The 20,782-nt window shown below is 39.4% G+C and overlaps 1 protein-coding gene across 1 annotated transcript; it reads left to right on the forward strand.

Annotated features, from left to right (window-relative positions):
• Nucleotides 1-11,208: 11,208 nt before the first annotated feature.
• Nucleotides 11,209-17,046, forward strand: LOC143602698 (cyclin-dependent kinase D-3-like). The gene is made up of 7 exons (XM_077079729.1): nt 11,209-11,340; nt 12,800-13,098; nt 13,680-13,788; nt 14,900-15,025; nt 15,470-15,705; nt 15,791-16,066; nt 16,898-17,046. The coding sequence occupies exons 1-7, from the start codon at nt 11,230-11,232 to the stop codon at nt 16,965-16,967; spliced, it is 1,227 nt and encodes a 408-aa protein (XP_076935844.1). The 5' UTR covers nt 11,209-11,229; the 3' UTR covers nt 16,968-17,046.
• The last annotated feature ends 3,736 nt before the right edge of the window (nt 17,047-20,782 follow it).

The following is a 20,782-nucleotide window of genomic DNA, read 5'->3' on the forward strand; positions in this document are numbered from 1 at the left end:
GAGGTTCTTGTTAAGGGATTAATCGAGATTCGGGTTTTCTTGGTGTTGGCCTTTGAATTGAAGGTCTAGTAACTGGAACGGAATTGAAAATAACGGATGCTTGGGAGATGTTTAGTGCAAGTTGCAGTTCTTAAGAGAGGAGTTTACAGTGTGTTTTTTGTGATAATTTAGGTTACATATTTATAGGCAAACTCAAGGGAACACAATCCCTTGCTTTAGGGGATTGTAATCTCTTCATATCTAGGTGTAATGATGATAAAGTATGGAAATTATTATTATTTATTTAAGAGTGGAGTAGTGGATAAAAGATTTTGATTTTGATTTGGTCAGGACATGCAGGTCTGGGGTTGGTGAGAATAGGGTGGCTGACAGTTGACTTTTCGTGTTACAGTGTGCTTTTTCAGGAACTTTTGTCAGTGTACAGTAAAAAGTGGAAAATTTCTGAAACACGCTACTGTTTCCTTTTGGGCGGGAGTAATCTCCTTACGTCTGGAGAATAGACTAAGTGTTCTGTGCGTATCGCTTTGTGCGCATAGCTTTCTGCGTGAAGGACATTTCTTTGCTGCGGGTAGGCACGTAACCCTCTCGCAGTTAGGGACATTGAGTTTCATTTGTAGATTCTCCAGGTGGTCTTGGTATTTCAACATAGTGATCAGTTATGTTGAAGTCAATTCCATCTTGGAGCTTCAGACAAACTAGCTCTCAATGTTCCCGCCATGCGGGGAGGTTAGTTCCCTTCCGCACGCGCATAAACGATTTAGGATGCACCCGCCTTAGCATCATGCGGGATGGTCAACCCATTAGACAACATAACGTTAAGGTACATGAAAACATAAAGCCAAAACATTCGCGCATGGCGCATATAACATATGCCCACGCTGGTTCTTAACATGGCGCGCTCGCGCAGGGCGCACATAACAAATGCACGCGCTGATTCTAACATGGCGCGCTTGCGCAGGGCGCACATAACAAATGCACGCGCTGTTTCTAATATGGTGCGCTCGCGCAAGGCGCATAATTACCTAATATTTAGGTTGATTACTTGGTTTAAAGGATTGGGAATTTACCGGGTGTCACATTCTCCCCCTGTTAAGAGAATTTCGTCCCGAAATTTAGGAGACGTTGCTGGCAGAAGCCATGCTCTGAAAGAGGTGTGGGTATTTCATGCGCATCTGGTCTTCTCTTTCCCAAGTGAATTCAGGCCCACGCCTCGAGTTCCATTGAACCTTTACTAACTTGATTCTGCTTCTGCGTAACTTTTGTTCTTTCCAATCGGTTACTGCTATAGGTTCTTCTACGAAGTGCAGCTGTTTGTCGATGTGAATCTCTTCCAACGGCAAAATCAACGTTTCGTCAGATAAGCACTTTTTGAGGTTGGACACATGAAACGTATCATGAACTCCACTGAGTTCGGCGGGTAGACGGAGTTTATAAGCAACCGGACCGATCCTTTCCAGGATCTCAAATGGTCCAATGTAGCGTGGATTCAACTTTCCTCGCTTGCCGAAACGGGGGACTCCTTTCCATGGAGAGACTTTCAAAAGTACCCTATCCCCTACTTGAAACTCCAACGGTTTCCTTCGCACATCTGCGTAGCTCTTCTGTCTGTCGCGCGCTGTCTTAAGGCGATCCCGTATCTGAAAAATCTTGTCTGTTGTTTCTTGGATCAATTCTGGACCAGTCATTTGCTTGTCACCCACTTCAGCCCAGCACAGTGGGGATCTACACTTGCGCCCATACAAAGCTTCAAACGGCGCAGCCTTGAGGCTTGTGTGGTAACTGTTGTTGTAAGAAAATTCAACCAATGGGAGATGAGTATCCCAGCTACCTCCGAAATCGATTGCGCACGCGCGTAGCATATCTTCCAATGTCTGGATTGTTCGCTCACTTTGCCCATCCGTTTGAGGATGATAAGCTGTACTCATATCAAGGCGAGTACCTAGAGCTCCTTGTAACGATCTCCAAAACCTTGATGTGAACCGACTATCTCTATCAGAAATGATGGACACTGGGACTCCATGTTTTGAAACTACTTCTCGAATATACAATCTGGCTAACTTTTCCATCTTATCGGTTTCCTTGATTGGCAGGAAGTGCGCTGACTTAGTTAGCCGATCTACAATAACCCAGATCGTGTCATAACCCCCAGGTTTCCTTGGCAGTTTGGTGATGAAGTCCATAGAGATTTGTTCCCACTTCCACGTGGGAATTTCTGGCTGTTGAAGTAACCCCGACGGCTTCTGATATTCAGCCTTTACCTTTGAACACGTCAGGCACTTACTGACATACGTCGCGATGGCGCTTTAAGATTGGGCCACCAATACAGCGCTTTAACATCTTGGTACATCTTGTCTGCGCCAGGATGTACGGAATACCGCGTCTTGTGAGCCTCGTTTAATACTTGTTCGCGCAATCCTCCCCTGAGAGGGACCCATATGCGGTTAGCAAAATATCGAGTGTCGTTCTCTTTGAGCTCCAAATCCTTAATCATACCCCCAAGGGATTCGTTTTTAACAAACTCTGGTTTCAAGGCTTCTTGCTGAGCGTCTCGGATGCGGGTAGAGAGATCTGCGTGAATGGTCAACCTTAGAGCCTTGACTCGCAGCGTTTTTATTCGCTCCTTCCTACTTAGCGCGTCTGCCACCACATTCGCCTTTCCAGGGTGGTACTTAATTTCACAATCATAATCATTCAACAACTCCACCCATCTTCGTTGCCTCATGTTTAAATCCTTTTGATCAAATATATGTTGAAGGCTCTTGTGATCCGTAAAAATTATACACTTTGTACCATAGAGGTAATGGCGCCAAATCTTTAGCGCGAAGACAACCGCTCCAAGTTCCAGATCATGCGTTGTGTAGTTCTTTTCATTGGTCTTGAGTTGGCGCGAGGCATACGCTATGACTTTGTCTCGCTGCATAAGGACACATCCAAGTCCCTGCTGTGAAGCGTCGCAGTAAACGACGATGTCATCCGTCCCCTCGGGCAGAGACAAAATTGGCGCACTACATAACTTCTGTTTCAACATTTGAAATGCTGTTTCCTGATTTTCGCCCCAAACAAACTTCTTGTCTTTCTGAGTTAGCGCGGTCAGTGGTAGAGCTATCTTGGAGAAGTTCTCAATGAAGCGTCGATAGTAGCCAGCTAGTCCTAGGAATTGCCTCACCTCAGTTGGGGTTTTTGGCGCTTCCCAGTTTTCGATGGCCTTGACTTTGGAAGGATCAACGTGTATTCCTTTCTCGTTTACAACGTGACCGAGAAAATGAACTTCTCTAAGCCAAAACTCACATTTGGAAAACTTCGCATACAACTTTTCTTTCCTCAACAATTCCAAAATCAATCTCAGGTGTTGCTCATGCTCGGCCTTGGTCCGAGAGTAAATCAGAATATCATCTATAAACACAATCACAAACTTGTCCAAGTATGGTTTGCACACGCGGTTCATCAGATCCATGAATACAGCCGGCGCATTAGTTAGCCCGAAAGGCATTACTAAGAACTCATAATGGCCGTATCTAGTTCGGAAGGCTGTTTTCGGCACATCTTCCTCATGGACCCTAAGTTGGTGGTATCCTGACCGTAGATCTATCTTTGAATAATAACTGGATCCCTGCAACTGATCAAATAAGTCGTCAATCCTCGGTAAAGGGTACCGATTCTTGACTGTCAGCTTATTCAGCTCCCTGTAGTCAATACACATTCTGAACGAACCATCCTTCTTCTTAACAAACAGTACTGGAGCTCCCCAAGGTGAAAAGCTTGGGCGTATGAAACCCTTATCCAATAGTTCCTGTAACTGATTGGATAGCTCCTGCATCTCAGATGGAGCTAATCGATAAGGCGCTCGAGCTACTGGCGCAGCTCCTGGGACTAAATCAATACGAAATTCGACTTGTCGCGGCTGCGGCAATCCGGGCAAATCTTCAGGAAAAACTTCTGGAAATTCGCGCACTACTGGTAAGTCTTCAATTCTTCGCTCATCTCCTTTCTTCTCTACGACATGCGCCAGGAAGGCGTAGCACCCTTTCCTTAGGCACTTACGCGCCTTTAGGCACGAAATTAGTTTCGTCGCAACTCCCCTTCTTTCCCCTTGAATCACCAAGGTTTCTCCGTTCAACAGTGGGACCCGAACCTGCTTCTCATGGCAAATAACTTCCGCGTGGTTCTCGACTAACCAATCCATACCTATCACAATGTCAAAACTTCCCAAGTCTATTGGCAACAAGTTAATGTTGAACCCGTGGCCTCCCATGACTATTACACATTGTTCAGTTCTTTCGTTCGCGCATAGCTGTCTACCATTGGCTAGTTCTATAGTATAAGGCGTGTCTAGCCTACTGGTTGCTAGGCCTAGGGAGTTTTTAAACTCAGCAGATATAAAACTTAGGTCAGCGCCAGTATCAAATAAGACAGATGCAAAATGGCCGTTAAGCAAAAACGTACCGGTTACCACATTCGGCTCTTCTTTAGCTTCGCCTGCGCCGATCACAAAAGCTCTCCCGCGAGCTTGGTTTCCCTTTTGCGGGCAATCCCGACTAAAATGCCCTGGCTTCCCGCATGCGTAGCAGTTGTCGCTCGCTCCAGCTTCTCTGACACGGCAATTCATCGTCTTGTGCCCTGGTCTGCCACATTTGGCGCACGTGACTCTCGCGCATTCACCCTCATGGTGAAACTTGCATTTGTTGCACCATGGGTAAGGCCCGCTGTATCCTTTCCTTAATGGCTCCGCGGCTTGGATCGCGTAAACCCTTGCGCTTTCCTGCTTCTTGAACGGTGGCTGCTTGGAGTCGGACCCTCGGTGGTGAGAGTTCCATTTCCTCTTGGAGTCAGAGGTTCGCTGCTCGTTTCCGCGCGTAGTCAACATACCCGCACGGACCGTATCCCTTGTAAGGGTGATGGCCCGCGCTACCGCCTCATCAAAGGTTGGAGGCGCTGCGGCGTTGAGCGGAACCCTAACAACAGGAGGTAACCCAAAGATATACCTCTCGATCTTCTTTTCCTCCGTGTTTGCCAGGTCTGGCACCAACTGGCAAAGCTCGTTGAACCGGTTGTTGTAGGCGTCGATATCCGTTCCTACCATTGTGTGGTTCCAGAATTCCTGCTGCAGGCTCTGGATTTCTGCGCGAGAGCAGAACTTTCTCATCATCATCTCCTTCAGTTCTTCCCAGGTCTTGTGAAGAGCAACTTCTCGCCCCAAAGTCTTCACTTGAAGTTTCCACCAAGACGAAGCTGCTTCTTGGAACATGCATGTCGCGTAAAGAACCTTCTGGTTCTCACTACATCTGCTAATGGAGAGAACTGTCTCCATCTTGTCAATCCAGTTGTAGAGCCCAATGGCCCCTTCGGTACCCTTGAATGGCCAAGGCCTACATGCCATGAATGTCTTATAGGAGCATCCTTTGTCCAAGGCTCCTGATTCGGGTTCTGGGGTCTCATTCTGACGACCCTGACTTGATTCGGCCTTGCTGGCCTCATGTGTTGCGATCGCCTGCGCGATTATTTCCGCGAGTTCCTCGGGTGTCATGGTAATTCCCTTGGCTTTAGTTGGAGGCATTCTCGCTTTAAAAGAGGATGAAAATATATTAAACTTAGCGCATGTACTCTGAGCACATAATGTTCTTTATCTTTATTTACTAGACACTGTGTGACCCGTGTTCCTAAGTGTGTGTGTAGTTTCTTTTGAAAATATTTTCTTTGAAAAATATTTCATGCGATTCCCCAACGGTTATAGTCTAGGTTAAAACTTCTTTTCCTAGTTCGCTATAACCAGTGCTCTGATACCAATCTGTCACACCCGGCCCTGAGCGGCGGAAACTGCCGGGCGCGCGCGAGTGGGGATTGATAATTAAGCACGGGCCATTGCAAACATTCAAAGTAAGATTTTCATTGCGCATGAAATGTTTAATACAAATACATTACATTGTTTAAAAATTTCATAAAAACATCCAAGTATAAAAACTGTTGAAGATTTCCACGCCATATCCCCTTGCGCGGCGGGAACAACCACGCGCATCGAAGGGATAGAACTAAAATCTTCCAAAAAGCTAGTTTTAGATGTTCAGCGTGAGGTGCTCTAAGTGTGACTCCATGCGCTACTTAGTTATCTCCTGAAAGACACGTAAAACATTTGAATCAGTATAAACTGAGTGAGTTCACAAGTTTTAGTAACTCGATAAATCGTATTGCATCATAATCTTGATAAAAATCATTCTGAAACATAATTCTGATAGCATCATTAAAACACATGCTTGGTAAAACGTAGTTCTATCAACATATTCTGATAAAATCGTTCCGCGGGTTACGCGCGAACATTTCTGGGAACTGTGCTCGTCTGTGTAAGTGGCGCTGCCACTACGAGCGAAATAAGTAATACTGTCCCGCGGGTTACGCGCGGACACTTCTGAAAAATCGTGCTCGTCTGTGTAAGTGGCGCTGCCACTACGAGCGAAATAATACCGTCCCGCGGGTTACGCGCGGACGTTGTGCCGGAAAACAAGGCGCTCGTCTGCGTAAGAGGAGCGACCTCTACGAGCGGGCTCAAACCCATAGTACTGCCCCATGACCATACTAGGCACTCGTCTGTGTAAGAGGTGCGACCCCTACGAGTGGGCGGATCAAACCAGCAGTCCCTACCCTTAGAGTTCCAATGGTAAGGTGATCACTTACTCGAATTCTGGCGCACATACATCGTAAACCAAAGATAACCGTTTGCATTGCTCATCATGAAACATAATTTAAACTATCGTTTACATAACTTGTAAGTATACCATGATAAATCGTAATTTAAGTACGTGTCCCTCGCCCCGAAAACAGTTTAAAAATAGTGAAAACAGTGAGAATAGGGGCTGTGAGACTCACCTGAGGTTCTTGTTAAGGGATTAATCGAGATTCGGGTTTTCTTGGTGTTGGCCTTTGAATTGAAGGTCTAGTAACTGGAACGGAATTGAAAATAACGGATGCTTGGGAGATGTTTAGTGCAAGTTGCAGTTCTTAAGAGAGGAGTTTGCAGTGTGTTTTTGGTGATAATTTAGGTTACATATTTATAGGCAAACTCAAGGGAACACAATCCCTTGCTTTAGGGGATTGTAATCTCTTCATATCTAGGTGTAATGATGATAAAGTATGGAAATTATTATTATTTATTTAAGAGTGGAGTAGTGGATAAAAGATTTTGATTTTGATTTGGTCAGGACATGCAGGTCTGGGGTTGGTGAGAATAGGGTGGCTGACAGTTGACTTTTCGTGTTACAGTGTGCTTTTTCAGGAACTTTTGTCAGTGTACAGTAAAAAGTGGAAAATTTCTGAAACACGCTACTGTTTCCTTTTGGGCGGGAGTAATCTCCTTACGTCTGGAGAATAGACTAAGTGTTCTGTGCGTATCGCTTTGTGCGCATAGCTTTCTGCGTGAAGGACATTTCTTTGCTGCGGGTAGGCACGTAACCCTCTCGCAGTTAGGGACATTGAGTTTCATTTGTAGATTCTCCAGGTGGTCTTGGTATTTCAACATAGTGATCAGTTATGTTGAAGTCAATTCCATCTTGGAGCTTCAGACAAACTAGCTCTCAATGTTCCCGCCATGCGGGGAGGTTAGTTCCCTTCCGCACGCGCATAAACGATTTAGGATGCACCCGCCTTAGCATCATGCGGGATGGTCAACCCATTAGACAACATAACGTTAAGGTACATGAAAACATAAAGCCAAAACATTCGCGCATGGCGCATATAACATATGCCCACGCTGGTTCTTAACATGGCGCGCTCGCGCAGGGCGCACATAACAAATGCACGCGCTGATTCTAACATGGCGCGCTTGCGCAGGGCGCACATAACAAATGCACGCGCTGTTTCTAATATGGTGCGCTCGCGCAAGGCGCATAATTACCTAATATTTAGGTTGATTACTTGGTTTAAGGGATTGGGAATTTACCGGGTGTCACAATACCCCCTTTTGATTTGCAAAGCCTAATCTTCTAAAAACCACATTCGCTGATCTTTGGGTCATAGCATTACTATGCATGACCCGTTGAACTCGGATAAGTAACTCCACAGCTTCAGGCACGAGAAAACCAAAAGTGTCAAAAGCAAAAGGAATAAATACATGTTGGTTGTTAAGTCACGCATTCTCATGTTTAGTCACATTGCCTGAAGCAGCTTGAAAGACTGTGAAACCACTACTCCCTAAGCCCATTAGAGGATAACCCCTGTTAAATCCACACACGCATGTTTTCCTCCTATCCATCCAAACACCAAAATGTCAGCTGGTCGAAGAGATGATCTTCCTTCCGACGGAGTAGTCATAGAAAATTCAGCAAATACAAAGAAATGATACGAATGCCAAGGGGCAGTGACGATGAAGCAAGAATAGTGTCACCCACATATAACAAACGATAACAACCTTACTATAACGATATCTGAATAAAGAAGTGTCGAAACCAATGAAGTAATGTAGATAGCAAACTGATGATATCATGCAGGTGCTTGCTTGAGGTCATGGAGAGTCTTGCTAGGCCGATAAACACGCTCATGATGCCGAGAGTCAACATAAAGGGGGGTTGTTTCATATACACAACTTGACCAAGTTACCATTTAGAAAAACATTATTGATATCAAGCCGATAAATACTCCAATGTCTGAAAACAACATTAAGAGCCATGCGAATGGTGGTGGGTTTGACAACAAGACTAAAGGGCACAAAAATCTAATCCAAGTGGCTAAGATTATGAGAAAATCCTTGAGCAACTAGGTGACTCTTGTTTCTCTCATGGTAGCGCTTGTTGTCAAACTTATGGCGGTGTATGCCAATGGAAACCAACAACATTGGGACAAGAGGGGCGCGAAACAAGTTCCTAGGTGATGTTGGAAGGAGCGTGAACATTCCCCATCCATTGCATCCATCCAATGTGGATCACATATAGCCCGCGCCATTTTAGGTAATGGTTCAAACGCAACCAAAAGGTTGATCATATGTTGAGGACGAAGCGAGCATGCTCAAGGCCGAGTGGTCATGTCTGAGACCCTCTCACTAATATTTAAACTAGATTTATTTGTAACTTTTAAAATCCGATGATCAAAACAGGATTGTGTATGTCACCAAAAACCCATGTCCATACGCATAGGACTGTTCTTCATGTTAAAATTTCAAGTTTCCAGCTTTTCGAATCCAATTTATCATGTTAGGTTAATTGGGTTTCGAGTATTTAATTGAAATGATTAAAAAAATATTTTGGTTTAAAAAAAAAAGTAAAATACTACATATTTAAAATACATAATTATCTTCACTTGTAAACGTAAGTAACAAAATACTAAATCAACATAATCTAAACACCTAATTCGTAAACAAGTAAAATTAAAAAAAAGTCCAATGATAAAAAAACAAGTCAAACATACACGTTTTCAATCTTCATGCCTTATCCTTTATTTGTTCCTCCATGAATCATGATATAACATAAACAAACACTAAAAATAATAAGAAAAATAGGTAAGTCAACCCGAAACCCAAAAATTAAAACCAATAACCAACCCAAATTACTACCGTCTGTTCGGGTTCAAGTTAGTGTTTCTTTCAGGTTCGGGTTTTCTCGAGTCGAGTCCCGGTTCGTAATAATAATAAACCGAGTCGCAGTCACCCATAATATTAAAAAAAAGTTCCAACTATATAAATAAGTCAAACATAAACGTTTTCAATCTTCATGTCTTATCCTTTATTTGTTCCTCCATGATATAACATAAACAAACACTAAAAAAAAGTAAGGAAAAAAAAGGGTCTTTCAGGTCGACCTGAAACCCAAAAATTAAAACCAAGAACCAACCCAAATTACTACCGTTTGTTCGTGTTCAAGTTAGTATTTCTTTTAGGTTCAGGTTTTATCGATTCGAGTTTCGGTTCGTAATAATAATAAAATGAGTAGCAGTCACCCATAATATTAAAAAAAAGTTCAACGATAAAAAATTAGTCAAACATAAACGTTTTCAATCTTCACGTCTTGTCCTTTATTTGTTCCTTTATGATATAACATAAACAAACACTAAAAACCAATGTTGTTGAGACCGGGATTCGGTCCAGTTCCATGCAGATCGTCTAGCTCCTTAAGAAAACCGTCCGGTTTAAACCGATTCACTGGTTCAAACCAGTTCATTGGTCTGACCGGGAAACCGGACTGGTTGAGCCGGCTTATTATGAAACAAACATATATTTTTTTAAAAATTATATTTTTCTGCCTTAATTGTCTTTTTTGCGGAAAAGTTGTTTGACCGGTCCAACCAGTTGAACCGGTTGCCCTTCTGGTTCGTTGTCTAATCCCGTTATGAAAACATTGCCAAAAATAATAAGGAAAAAAATAGGGTATTTCAGGTTGACCTGAAACCCAAAAATTAAAACCAATAACCAACCCAAATTACCAATGTTTTCAGACCCGGCCCGAAGGTCGACCCGGACGCCTTACCGGGTCAAAGATAGGACCGACCCGGGAGGGCGGACCGGTGTTTGACCCGAATGAAGTCATAAATAATTTAAATATATATTTACACATATATAACTCATATACATATAAAAAATAATAATAACCAAAAATAATAATAATAACAAACTTTAATGTTTATTTATGTTTTATACATTGTTTTTTAAATATATATGATTTATGTTTGATCAATAGAGACATCAATGGAGCTTGGTTGGTTGGCTGGCTTATGGGGTAATTATTAAAGCTTCTATTTCTGAAATAACCCAAGTTCGAATCCTGGTATACACATTTCATTTTAGATTTAACAAAAAATAGGTTTTACCGGTTCACCCGCCAAGTCAACCGGTCCGGGCCGACCGCCACCCGCAAAACCCGGCCGGGTTTTCAGAAACGTCCCAAATACACTAATCAGGCTCAAAACACTGCAAATTACTACCTTTCGGGTTATCTGGAGTCAGGACAACAATAATAAACCGAGTACTTAGCTCCCCGCTGTACAAACCTTCTCCTGCTAGACTCTCTCACTCTCTCCGTACGAGCAGTAATTGTTAAGCTAACTACTCCGACACCTAAATCGGCCATGGATTACGTCACAATTGACGCTTGAAACGGTATATTCTCTTCCTAATTCAACTCTTACTTCCTATAAGCACTCAAATTAGCAATTAGGTTTACTCAATTTAGTTTTCGTCAATTGCTAGGGATTTGGCCGTAATAACAGAGTATCCGGTTACCGTGATAACTAATTGATTGGAATTGAGTAAACGAGATGACGGATTTAGACCAGTTGTTGACGAAGAAGGTTGCCGATCGGTATTTAAAGCGAGAGGTGCTTGGTGAAGGTACTTACGGTGTCGTGTTCAAGGCGATTGATACTAAGGTATGGTTACCCTGCATTGTTAACTGTTGTTATTGGTTTATCGTAGATGATACCGAAAACGAGTGAAAGCTCGTATCGAATTAGGTAGTGGTAGTGGTAGCGGAAAATACCGAAAGGTACGGATGCCGAAAACATGAAAAACGAGTGTTAGTACCGGTACGTGTATTCGGTAAGAAGTGCTTGTCCTAGCTTATGGCTATGATTTGTCTGTGGCTATTATGTTGGCTATGTAATGTAAACTGCTGTCGGTTTATCGGTTAGGGATATCGGTTTGGTGACGAAAAATACCGATACCGGAAACGAGTGGAAGCTCGTGCCGGATACTGTACTGATTTTTTTTTCTGGTTCGGTACTGGTACCACTGAAAATAGCGGAAAATACCGGAACCGAATGATACGGATAGTGAAAACATGAAAAACGATTACCGATTGTGTTTTGTCGTTGTTGGTTCGGTACTGGTATTCGGTAAAAAACGCTCGTCCCTAGCTTATTGCTATGATTTGTTTGTTGCTATTATGGTGTCGTGTTCATGGCTATTGATACTAAGGTATGGTTATGCTGCATTGTAAACTGTTATTATCGGTAAGCTGCTTAGCATAGGGATGAGATAGGCACCTAACAGGTAGTTAGGTACTCAGGTACGGTACCAAAATATACTGATACCGAAAAACGAGTGAAAGCTTGTATCGAATACCGTACCGATATTTTTGGTTTGGTAACTTTCGGTACAGGTATGATTGAAGATAATGGAAAATACCTAAACCAATGCTAGGGATACCGAAAACATAAAAAACGAGTACTGATACTGGTACTGGTTGTGTTTGCCTGTTTGGTGGTTACAGGTTCGGTACGGTATTTGTTAAACAATGCTCATCCCTAGCTTATGCCTATGATTTATCTGTGGCTATTATGTTGGCTATGTAATGTAAAATTATGGTTTTTTGTGACCACCTAGTCCCATGTTCTTTTTAATTCTTTCGCCTTTGAGATTTGTTAACTAAACAGATTATGATTATAGGCATATTAAGTTAATGAGCTTATTGTAAATAGGTTGTTTTACCACAAGGGTAAACTTGTTCTTTTGTATGAGAAGAATCTGTTTAGGCAATGTAAAATCTCGATAGGAAATAGCTTATTTAACCCCTAAATAAGTATAAACATAAGCACTTTTCTCATCCAAACAGTCTTTTTTTTTTTTTGAGAAACACAACAAGCCGTTGAATGTGAGCTCATTATGAAGCGTAAAGTAACTTCAATGATGCTTGATGTTTGGTGACCCATGATATATGTATCATACTATAAATATTGCCATATTGATGCTATTTCTGGTTTACGTGTATAACTGATACAGTGGGTGTTTAAAACTCAGATTGTTTGACTAAGAACATATTTTTTAGGCTAAAATTTTGTTAAACTAATGCATATGTGATATTATGTTAACAATTTGCATCTGGTACAGACAGGACAAACGGTTGCAATAAAGAAAATTCGGCTTGGGAAGCAGAAGGAAGGGGTGAATTTTACTGCTCTTAGAGAAATAAAGTTGCTGAAAGAGATTAAAGATCCAAGTATAATAGAGCTGATTGATGCTTTTCCTCATAAAGGGAATTTGCATCTTGTTTTTGAGTTTATGGAGACTGATCTTGAAGCTGTTATTCGGGATAGAAACATTGTTCTTTCACCCACTGATATAAAGTCATACCTGCAAATGACACTAAAAGGACTTGCTGTCTGTCACAAGAAATGGGTTTTGCATAGGTAATATGGGACCCAAACTTTATATTTTTTTGTCGGTGTAAATTTAGTTTTTTTTTTACCAAAGGTCCAAGACAACCATTACAGATGGAAAGACCTGAAAATACACTTCAAAAACATTAACATCTGTAACCATTGTACTTGATTTCATCTGTAAAACTAGGATTAATTTCATATATATCCTTCTAAATATAATATACTAATTACCCTGTAGAAACACTAAAAGTATCATATATATCTTTTCATAGTAAATAGTATACAATCACTTATTTATAACAGTTCCGATTATCATCTTGGTGGGTAGTTTTCTATTTCAATAAAACAAAGTGGTATAAGTGATTTTATTTTATTTTATCTACTATGGAACGGATAAACATGAAAAATTTTAGTATTTTGGAAGCGTATATATGATATTGTGAAATTTAAAATGACATACAAAATTTTGTACATGCAGAGTTCCATAAACCAAATGCTCCTAACTGATTATGTTTTAATGTGGCACGATGTTACAAATATAATTTGCTTCTTTTCGCTGCTTACATTACCTATGCGTTTTCTTAATTGTTTGAAAATTTTCTTGGCAGGGATATGAAACCAAATAATCTTTTGATAGGACCTCGTGGACAATTAAAACTTGCAGATTTTGGTTTGGCACGTATATTTGGTAGTCCTGACAGAAGGTTTACTCACCAGGTAATCTTTTCATTCAGTTTATAGTTGCTGGATGTTATAAGCATTCTTTTTGACACAATTTCTGATAGCATGTTTGGCATCTGGTAAATCAGTTTTATACTAATGTTGCCTGAAGTGAAACATCTTATTATATTTGGATTGATGACAGTATCTCTTGATTTAGAAGGAAAAGTTTTGAGTATACTGCAGCTTTATGGTAGCTAGTGTTATTTATAGACGATCTAGGGCAATTCAATTAAATTTCTATTGCATGCATTAAATAGATAGTTTTTGTTTTATCAGAATTCTAATAATGTTTTAGATTATTGCCATGTATTGCATTTTATATGCTGGGTAGCTTGTTTTTACTTTTTAGTTCACTTTTTTGGAAAAGAAGTTATTGGCCTGTCTCGTTTCCCATTTCTTTTCAATATTTTATTCTTTGAAGATTCACTTTTAATAATGTGAAATATCGAATCGAATTAATTGAATAGAGAAAAATTGATTTGATTATCAAACGTAGCCTGTTGAATTAAAACATTTTTATTACTGAAGGTGAAGCATATGAGCATATCAAATTGTTTGAAATTTGAATCACTAGTTGTACTCAAGGTACCTTTAATCAAAGGAAAACATTTGATTCAACAGACTGTTCCAGTAACGTCCTATATAATTGTTTCATCGACTGTGAGGGTAGTTTCCTGTAACATCTGCTTTTTTGCAATCAAGTAAAATCTTTTCTTTCTAAATAATATGTTTCAGTATTTGGCATATTATTGTATTCGCAATTTGCATCACCACACAACTTGTCCCGGTTCAGGTTCGCGGGTTCTTTTAACCAACCTGAACACAACCAGTTTACTTGATCGTGTGGAAAGTTGAACCTTAGCCCAGATACATGTAACCTGACTATTTAAACGGGTCGAACGGGTTGACGGGTTAATAAGGGTGTAAACGGGCTGGCGTGAATTTATAGTTTTTTAGTTTGTTAATTGCTGTTTTAAAGGGATTGGTCAGATCAAGCCTAACCTGACCCATTAATTAAAAGCATATTTGATTTATATTTTTGTTATTTAAACATCCATGAATGTACTGACTTTGTACACTATTCGGCCTCATTTTACATGATTAGGTTTTTGCTCGATGGTATAGAGCACCTGAGCTATTATTTGGTGCAAAACAGTATGGTCCCGGGGTTGATGTTTGGGCTGCAGCTTGTATTTTTGCTGAGCTCCTTTTACGTCGTCCTTTTCTGCAGGTAAGTTCATGTTGTCTGTGTTATGCACTTATACCTTCATTTAAACTTCATCATTTTTCTTAAAGATGCTTAATTTCATAAATATATCTTTCTAGAAGTTTCAAAATTTCATGTTTATGTTCTTGTAAATTCCATTTTATCATATTTACTGTTTTAAAACACTAGAAACTGCTAATATCATATGTATGAATTTTTTTTAGTGTTTTAAATAGGTAAATATTTTATTATGTAGTTTAGAAGGAATGAAGGATACGAATGAAGTTTTGAACTTTTTAGAAGGATATATATGAAATCATCTCTAAATTAACGCACTTGCAATAAAACCCTTGCAACTCTCCTATCTTTTTCAGAACATCTATGATTATAATATAATAACCATCTGTGACATCATCACATCAGTTTTAATAAGTTTTACATGGCTTGTTTTCTGTTATCAAAACGCAGGGTAGCAGTGATATCGATCAATTGGGGAAAATATTTGCTGCATTTGGGACTCCTAAAGCATCTCAATGGTCAGATATGATTTATCTCCCTGATTATGTTGAGTACCAGTACGTTCCCGGACAGCCACTTAGAACATTGTTTCCAATGGCTAATGATGACGCGCTGGATCTGTTATCAAAGATGTTTGCATACGATCCAAAGGCCAGAATTTCAGCGCAACAGGCATTAGAGCACAGGTAACTGTTTAGATTGCTAGTTTAGATTGTTAGTTTAAATATTGTAAACTTGAGGGACTAAACCTGCAAAATTGATTTGTGGTAGGTACTTTACATCTGGACCGCCACCTACTGAACCGGCTTTGCTTCCAAGACCACCGCCAAAAAGGGAATCTGTAGATTCAAAGCCCTCGGATTTTGGTCCAACCGTGTTATCGCCTACAAGAAAGTCAAAGCGAGTGGTCTCACAACCTGAAGGATACGCTGACAAAGCTGATGATCATGGTATTGGTATTGGCAATGAAAGAAGTGGGCCCGTACCGATGTCACTAGATTTTTCTGTTTTTGAAGCAAGGCCGCCTGCCAGACCAACGATTAACAGGTACATATAATCTTCTTTATTTACTTTTTTGCAACTTGCAAAGCTTGAGTGAAAAATTGACTTCATTCACCCTTTGAGATCGTGTTATGTGATTTATATCTATAGTTTAGTTACTCTACAAATAGGGATCAAGAGTTATTGTTTGTTATGCTGGATTTGAGTCGATATTAAATCTTGGTTAACTTTCATTCCTTATTAGTTAAAATAAAAGTAATTAATAATTAGGGTTATTGACTTTTTAATCTTCTTTGCACAATTAAGGACAAATAATTTTTTAGAAAAATCTTGAATCTATGATATGGATTCTAGGTTAAATCAACTTTCATTCCTATTGGATTGAAGTTATTCTCTTTGTTCATTATTAATATTATGATGTGATAACTAGGGAAATTTCGACATTTAACTAATATGCAATGCTGCATTTTTCAAAGGGTCATAGGGAGTTATCATCAAATGTTATGTTTAAGTTGACGGATAATTTAATGAAACTGTTTTGACTGCTGGTTACTTATCTAAAACAACCTTTTATAATGATACAATGTAAGAAAACTTGTGGACAGATTTCGTAAACACATTGTGTTTCCGTGCAATATCTTATTATCTATAAAGAAGTAAATTTGTCATACACGTGCGTTACAATTTACAGCCATTTTAATTTAACTGCAAATCGTACCTGATAAAACATTTATGAACAACTGTCGCTCGATCCCACAAAAAGTTATAATATTAACAAGAATATTTGTAGGTTATTTTAGTAATTATATTCAAGTATCTTGTTTGTATTGAATATGATTTACTCACTTCCCATCTATTTTACATTTTTGTATGCAGTGCTGACAGGTCTCATTTAAAGAGAAAGCTAGACCTTGAATTCCAGATCCCCGAAGAAGACGAAGATTGATGAAATCTCAATAGGCAGATTATTCAGCCGATAGGTTGTCGATCATACAATCTTATCATTATTATTTTTTGTGTTTTTTTGAGATTAATCAGAGTGAGTCCGTTTATGTTGTAGCAAAGGGACGCTTGGGTTTGATTTATGTTGGGAATGATTATTTTGTAGTCCGAGAACGATCGGATATGTTTGATTATGTTGCTAGATTGTAAAAACATCAAAGAGCCCATCCAAACTTATTACAATTTGGATTATTGACAGTGTTCTATACACCAGTTTTGACCTAACATGTGCACAATCTGTTTCTTTTTAACATGTAATCATTTTAATCATAAAATAACACAATTATGTGTATTTCATTTCCTAGTTTTTCGGCTCATAAGACCCAAGGCTTTGTTTTTGGTAGGATCAATTTTGCTATCCAAAATGGGTTGTGGCGAAGCTTGTTACATGTTTACTTGTCATTTTATTGTAATTGTTTGAAACTTGTTAATTTTATTTCAAGTTAAGAGACCATAATCGAATAATATGTTATATATAGTATTATAGAATAATACAGTTATAGTACATAGTATGTTTTTGTATAAGTCGACAATGACACTATGATAAAGACACGATGCATAACGTGAAGAAACAACTCTAACAAGGTGGTAAAGGACGCTTCATGTCACCCTTGTCGCGCTTCTTTCTTATCCATACATTCTCTCTTAACTAAGAACGGCCAAGGACTTTACCTCGGAACTTACAAAATCCAGATCTCTTTTCTTCATGTGGCATCTCAGGGTCCATTGGAAAACTTCATTGTAGATTGTCTAAGTAACATTAATTTATTATTTGTTACATATACTTGTATACACACACGTATAAATCATATATGCATATATATGTTCGTGATATTCAAGTGACGATACGGTAAACCAAAAAGGAAATAGAAGCAATGGTATTTTGAAGTTGTTTTAGGTTTTTTAGTGAGTTAAAATCGGAACATTCATTACCCGACTACTCTGGTGCATATTTATCATCACAATTTTTTTATTTAATATGACGACCGATCATTAAAAGAACTTCTATATACATCTAGAGAATAAAACACAGAAACAATTGTTAAAAGAGTTGATTCCATTATTCATTTACTTCTTAAATAACTTAAAAGAAAAATATATAATAGATATGTACTTTAGTTTTATATTTGTCAAGATAATAATAATAAATAAATAAATAAAATGCTAAAATCGTCTATGAGGTTTGATCGTTAACTAACTTATATAAAAATATATAATTGATATGCACTATAATTTAATATTTTTGTTGAGTAACTAAACGAAAATGTCACGAATACTAACAAAGTTTCAAAGTGTTCAAATTACGTCACTTGTGCAATTTTTTTTCCAAATTAGGTAACTAAATCTTTAAATTGAGCCTCATTAGATTTTTTGTGTGTCAAAAAAGCAACAGAGAAAAGATGTAGAGGTCGGGATTTCCGATATATGTAATTATATTTAAAAATATTAAAAATGTTAATTATATTAAAAATAAAAATAAAATTCATGTCAACGCTCCACATTAACATAAAAAAATATTTAAAAAATTTATTTATCGAAACAAAAAAAATGTTAAAAAATGTCCAATGTTGTAAAAGTAGATCTATAAGGCCATGTACTCGCAACAAGGTATGACGCCGATGAGAATTTCTTTAACCTCGTCTAAGTTACTAAAAACCGATCAAAGGTAGTCAAGCTCAGCTAGAATCACATTTGGCGGTCAACTTGGTCTGATTTTGACTTAAAAAAATAAAACGTAATTCATATTTAAAAATCCATTTCTATTATTTATATTGATGTTCATCTGTTTTGTTATAAACATTAGTAAACTTATGATATTTGACATACATATAATATCCAATAATTAATTTTCTTTATATTTGACATACATATAATGTCCGAGTACTCTCCGAATACTCCCCAAGCACTCTGAGTACACCACCCAACTTCCCAGTCAGCCGCCTAGCGTCCGCTAGCGACTTTTGCAACATTGAAAAAAAACATGTTAAAATCTATAATTAAATAAAATATGAAAGCTGAATGACTTAATTGACACACTTTTTAAACTTGATTAACATGGTCAGCACACTTTTAAAACTTAGTTCTTACGCGACTTTCGTCCAATAAGTTTATTTTGTAGAACTGGACCAACGAGGTTTCCCACCTTTTATCAATTACGTTATTTAGGGTTTGTTTGGTATGAGCTAATGGAATGGACGAGTGAATGGAATGAATGAGAGAATGGAATGAACAAAGGAATTGAATAGATCATTACCATTCCATTGTCTTGTTTGGTTACCATCTAGAAAACTAAAAATGAAATGATAATTAATTAATGTTGTTAGTCAGGAAAAAAAGAGAGGGAATAAAATAAAATCGGAGTTAAGCGGTGGTGACGGTGGTGGTAGTGGTGGTGAGCGGTGGTGGGCGGCGGTGGCGAGAGTGGGAGGCGATTGGTGATGGTGGTTTGATCACAATTGTAACTATCATCCAATAGATAAAAACACATAAATAACCCTGCTGTAATGATAAAAATTCAACAAAGTTAGTGGGAGGTGGTGGGTGGGTTGCGGTGAATGTGGGTGGAGGTGGCGGTTGTGGATGGTTAATGTGGCAGCGGTAGTCGGCGGCGACGACAGTGGTCGGAGGTGATGACGGTGGTTGGTGGCGGCGGCGTGGGTGGGCTTGATGGTGGGAGGCGGTGGTGGAGGTGGCGTTGGTGGTGGGTGATCGGGATGAGCAAAAATGGGTATGGTACCGATTGGTACTGGTACCGAACCGGTACCGAAATCGGTACCGATTCGGTACCGTCGGTACCGAATCGGTACCAAGGTTTTGAGTTTTCGGGACCAGTACGGTATCGGTATTTTCCAAATTTTACCATAAATACCGGTACCGTCCCGGTACCGAACCGAACATTTCGGTAGGTTCGGTCGCGGTACCGGTACAAAAAATTTGCGATTTTCGGGATCTGGATTTTCGGTACGGGTACGGTACCGAGCTCATCCCTAGTGGGTGGCGATGGTGATGGTGATCGATGGTAATAGTGGGGAGCACTGAAGCAGGTTAGTTGGGGCCAGGGGGTGCCCCGACCCCCCCCCCCCGGTTTTTCCGGTCGGTAGTGTATATTTTTCGATATTCGACCGAAAATTTTTATAGGTATTGAGCCTGGCCTCCCCGGATTGTTTTTATACGTATCGAGCCAGGCCCCGAAAAATAATTTCTTCATAGAATAATCTTGGTTCCCACTAATTTTATTTTATAAAAACCCGACATTTGATTTTATTTTATACAAAGTCTGCTTATTATTATAATCTGCTTTTTTTAAAAGAAATCCCAAACTTTAAGGGCCTGTATTGTAAATATGTTAAAGTTGTTAAATCAATAAAATATATCAAATAACAAATGACGGTTTGAATTAGGGTTCTGCCTTCGCGCCTACGCACAGGTCTCAAGACTCCAGCGGCATTCCAAACGTCCGTCAAAAGGTGAAACGGCAATAGCTGCAGCCTGCAGCGATCGTCCACAGCCGCCAGCGCCCAGCCCCCAACCGAAGTGCCACCTCTTCTCGCCACCAACGCCGACCAGAATACCAGAGCCCGACCTTCGTAACTGGTAATACTTAATTTGGGTTGAAAATAGAGTTAAATTGGGTTAAAATAGGGTCGATTTTGTATGAACTCAGAGTCGAATTTGGTTAAAATTACTAAATTAGGTTCGAATCAACTAACCTGCGCCACTGATCGTACTGTTGCTTTTTTTTTTTTAACTCAGAACTTG

The sequence above is a fragment of the Bidens hawaiensis genome, unplaced genomic scaffold (assembly GCF_021521415.1).
Source record: "Bidens hawaiensis isolate Kalapana, Puna unplaced genomic scaffold, B.hawaiensis_p1.1 tig00059366_1, whole genome shotgun sequence".
Lineage (NCBI taxonomy): Eukaryota > Viridiplantae > Streptophyta > Magnoliopsida > Asterales > Asteraceae > Bidens > Bidens hawaiensis.

Excerpts from the sequence above, each read along its gene's own strand:
- LOC143602698 (XM_077079729.1), top strand. The coding sequence starts at position 11,230 with ATGACGGATTTAGACCAGTTGTTGACGAAGAAGGTTGCCGATCGGTAT. Across the intron at positions 15,026-15,469 it reads TACGTCGTCCTTTTCTGCAG|GGTAGCAGTGATATCGATCA; the intron begins GTAAGTTCATGT and ends ATCAAAACGCAG. Across the intron at positions 16,067-16,897 it reads GCCAGACCAACGATTAACAG|TGCTGACAGGTCTCATTTAA; the intron begins GTACATATAATC and ends TTTTGTATGCAG.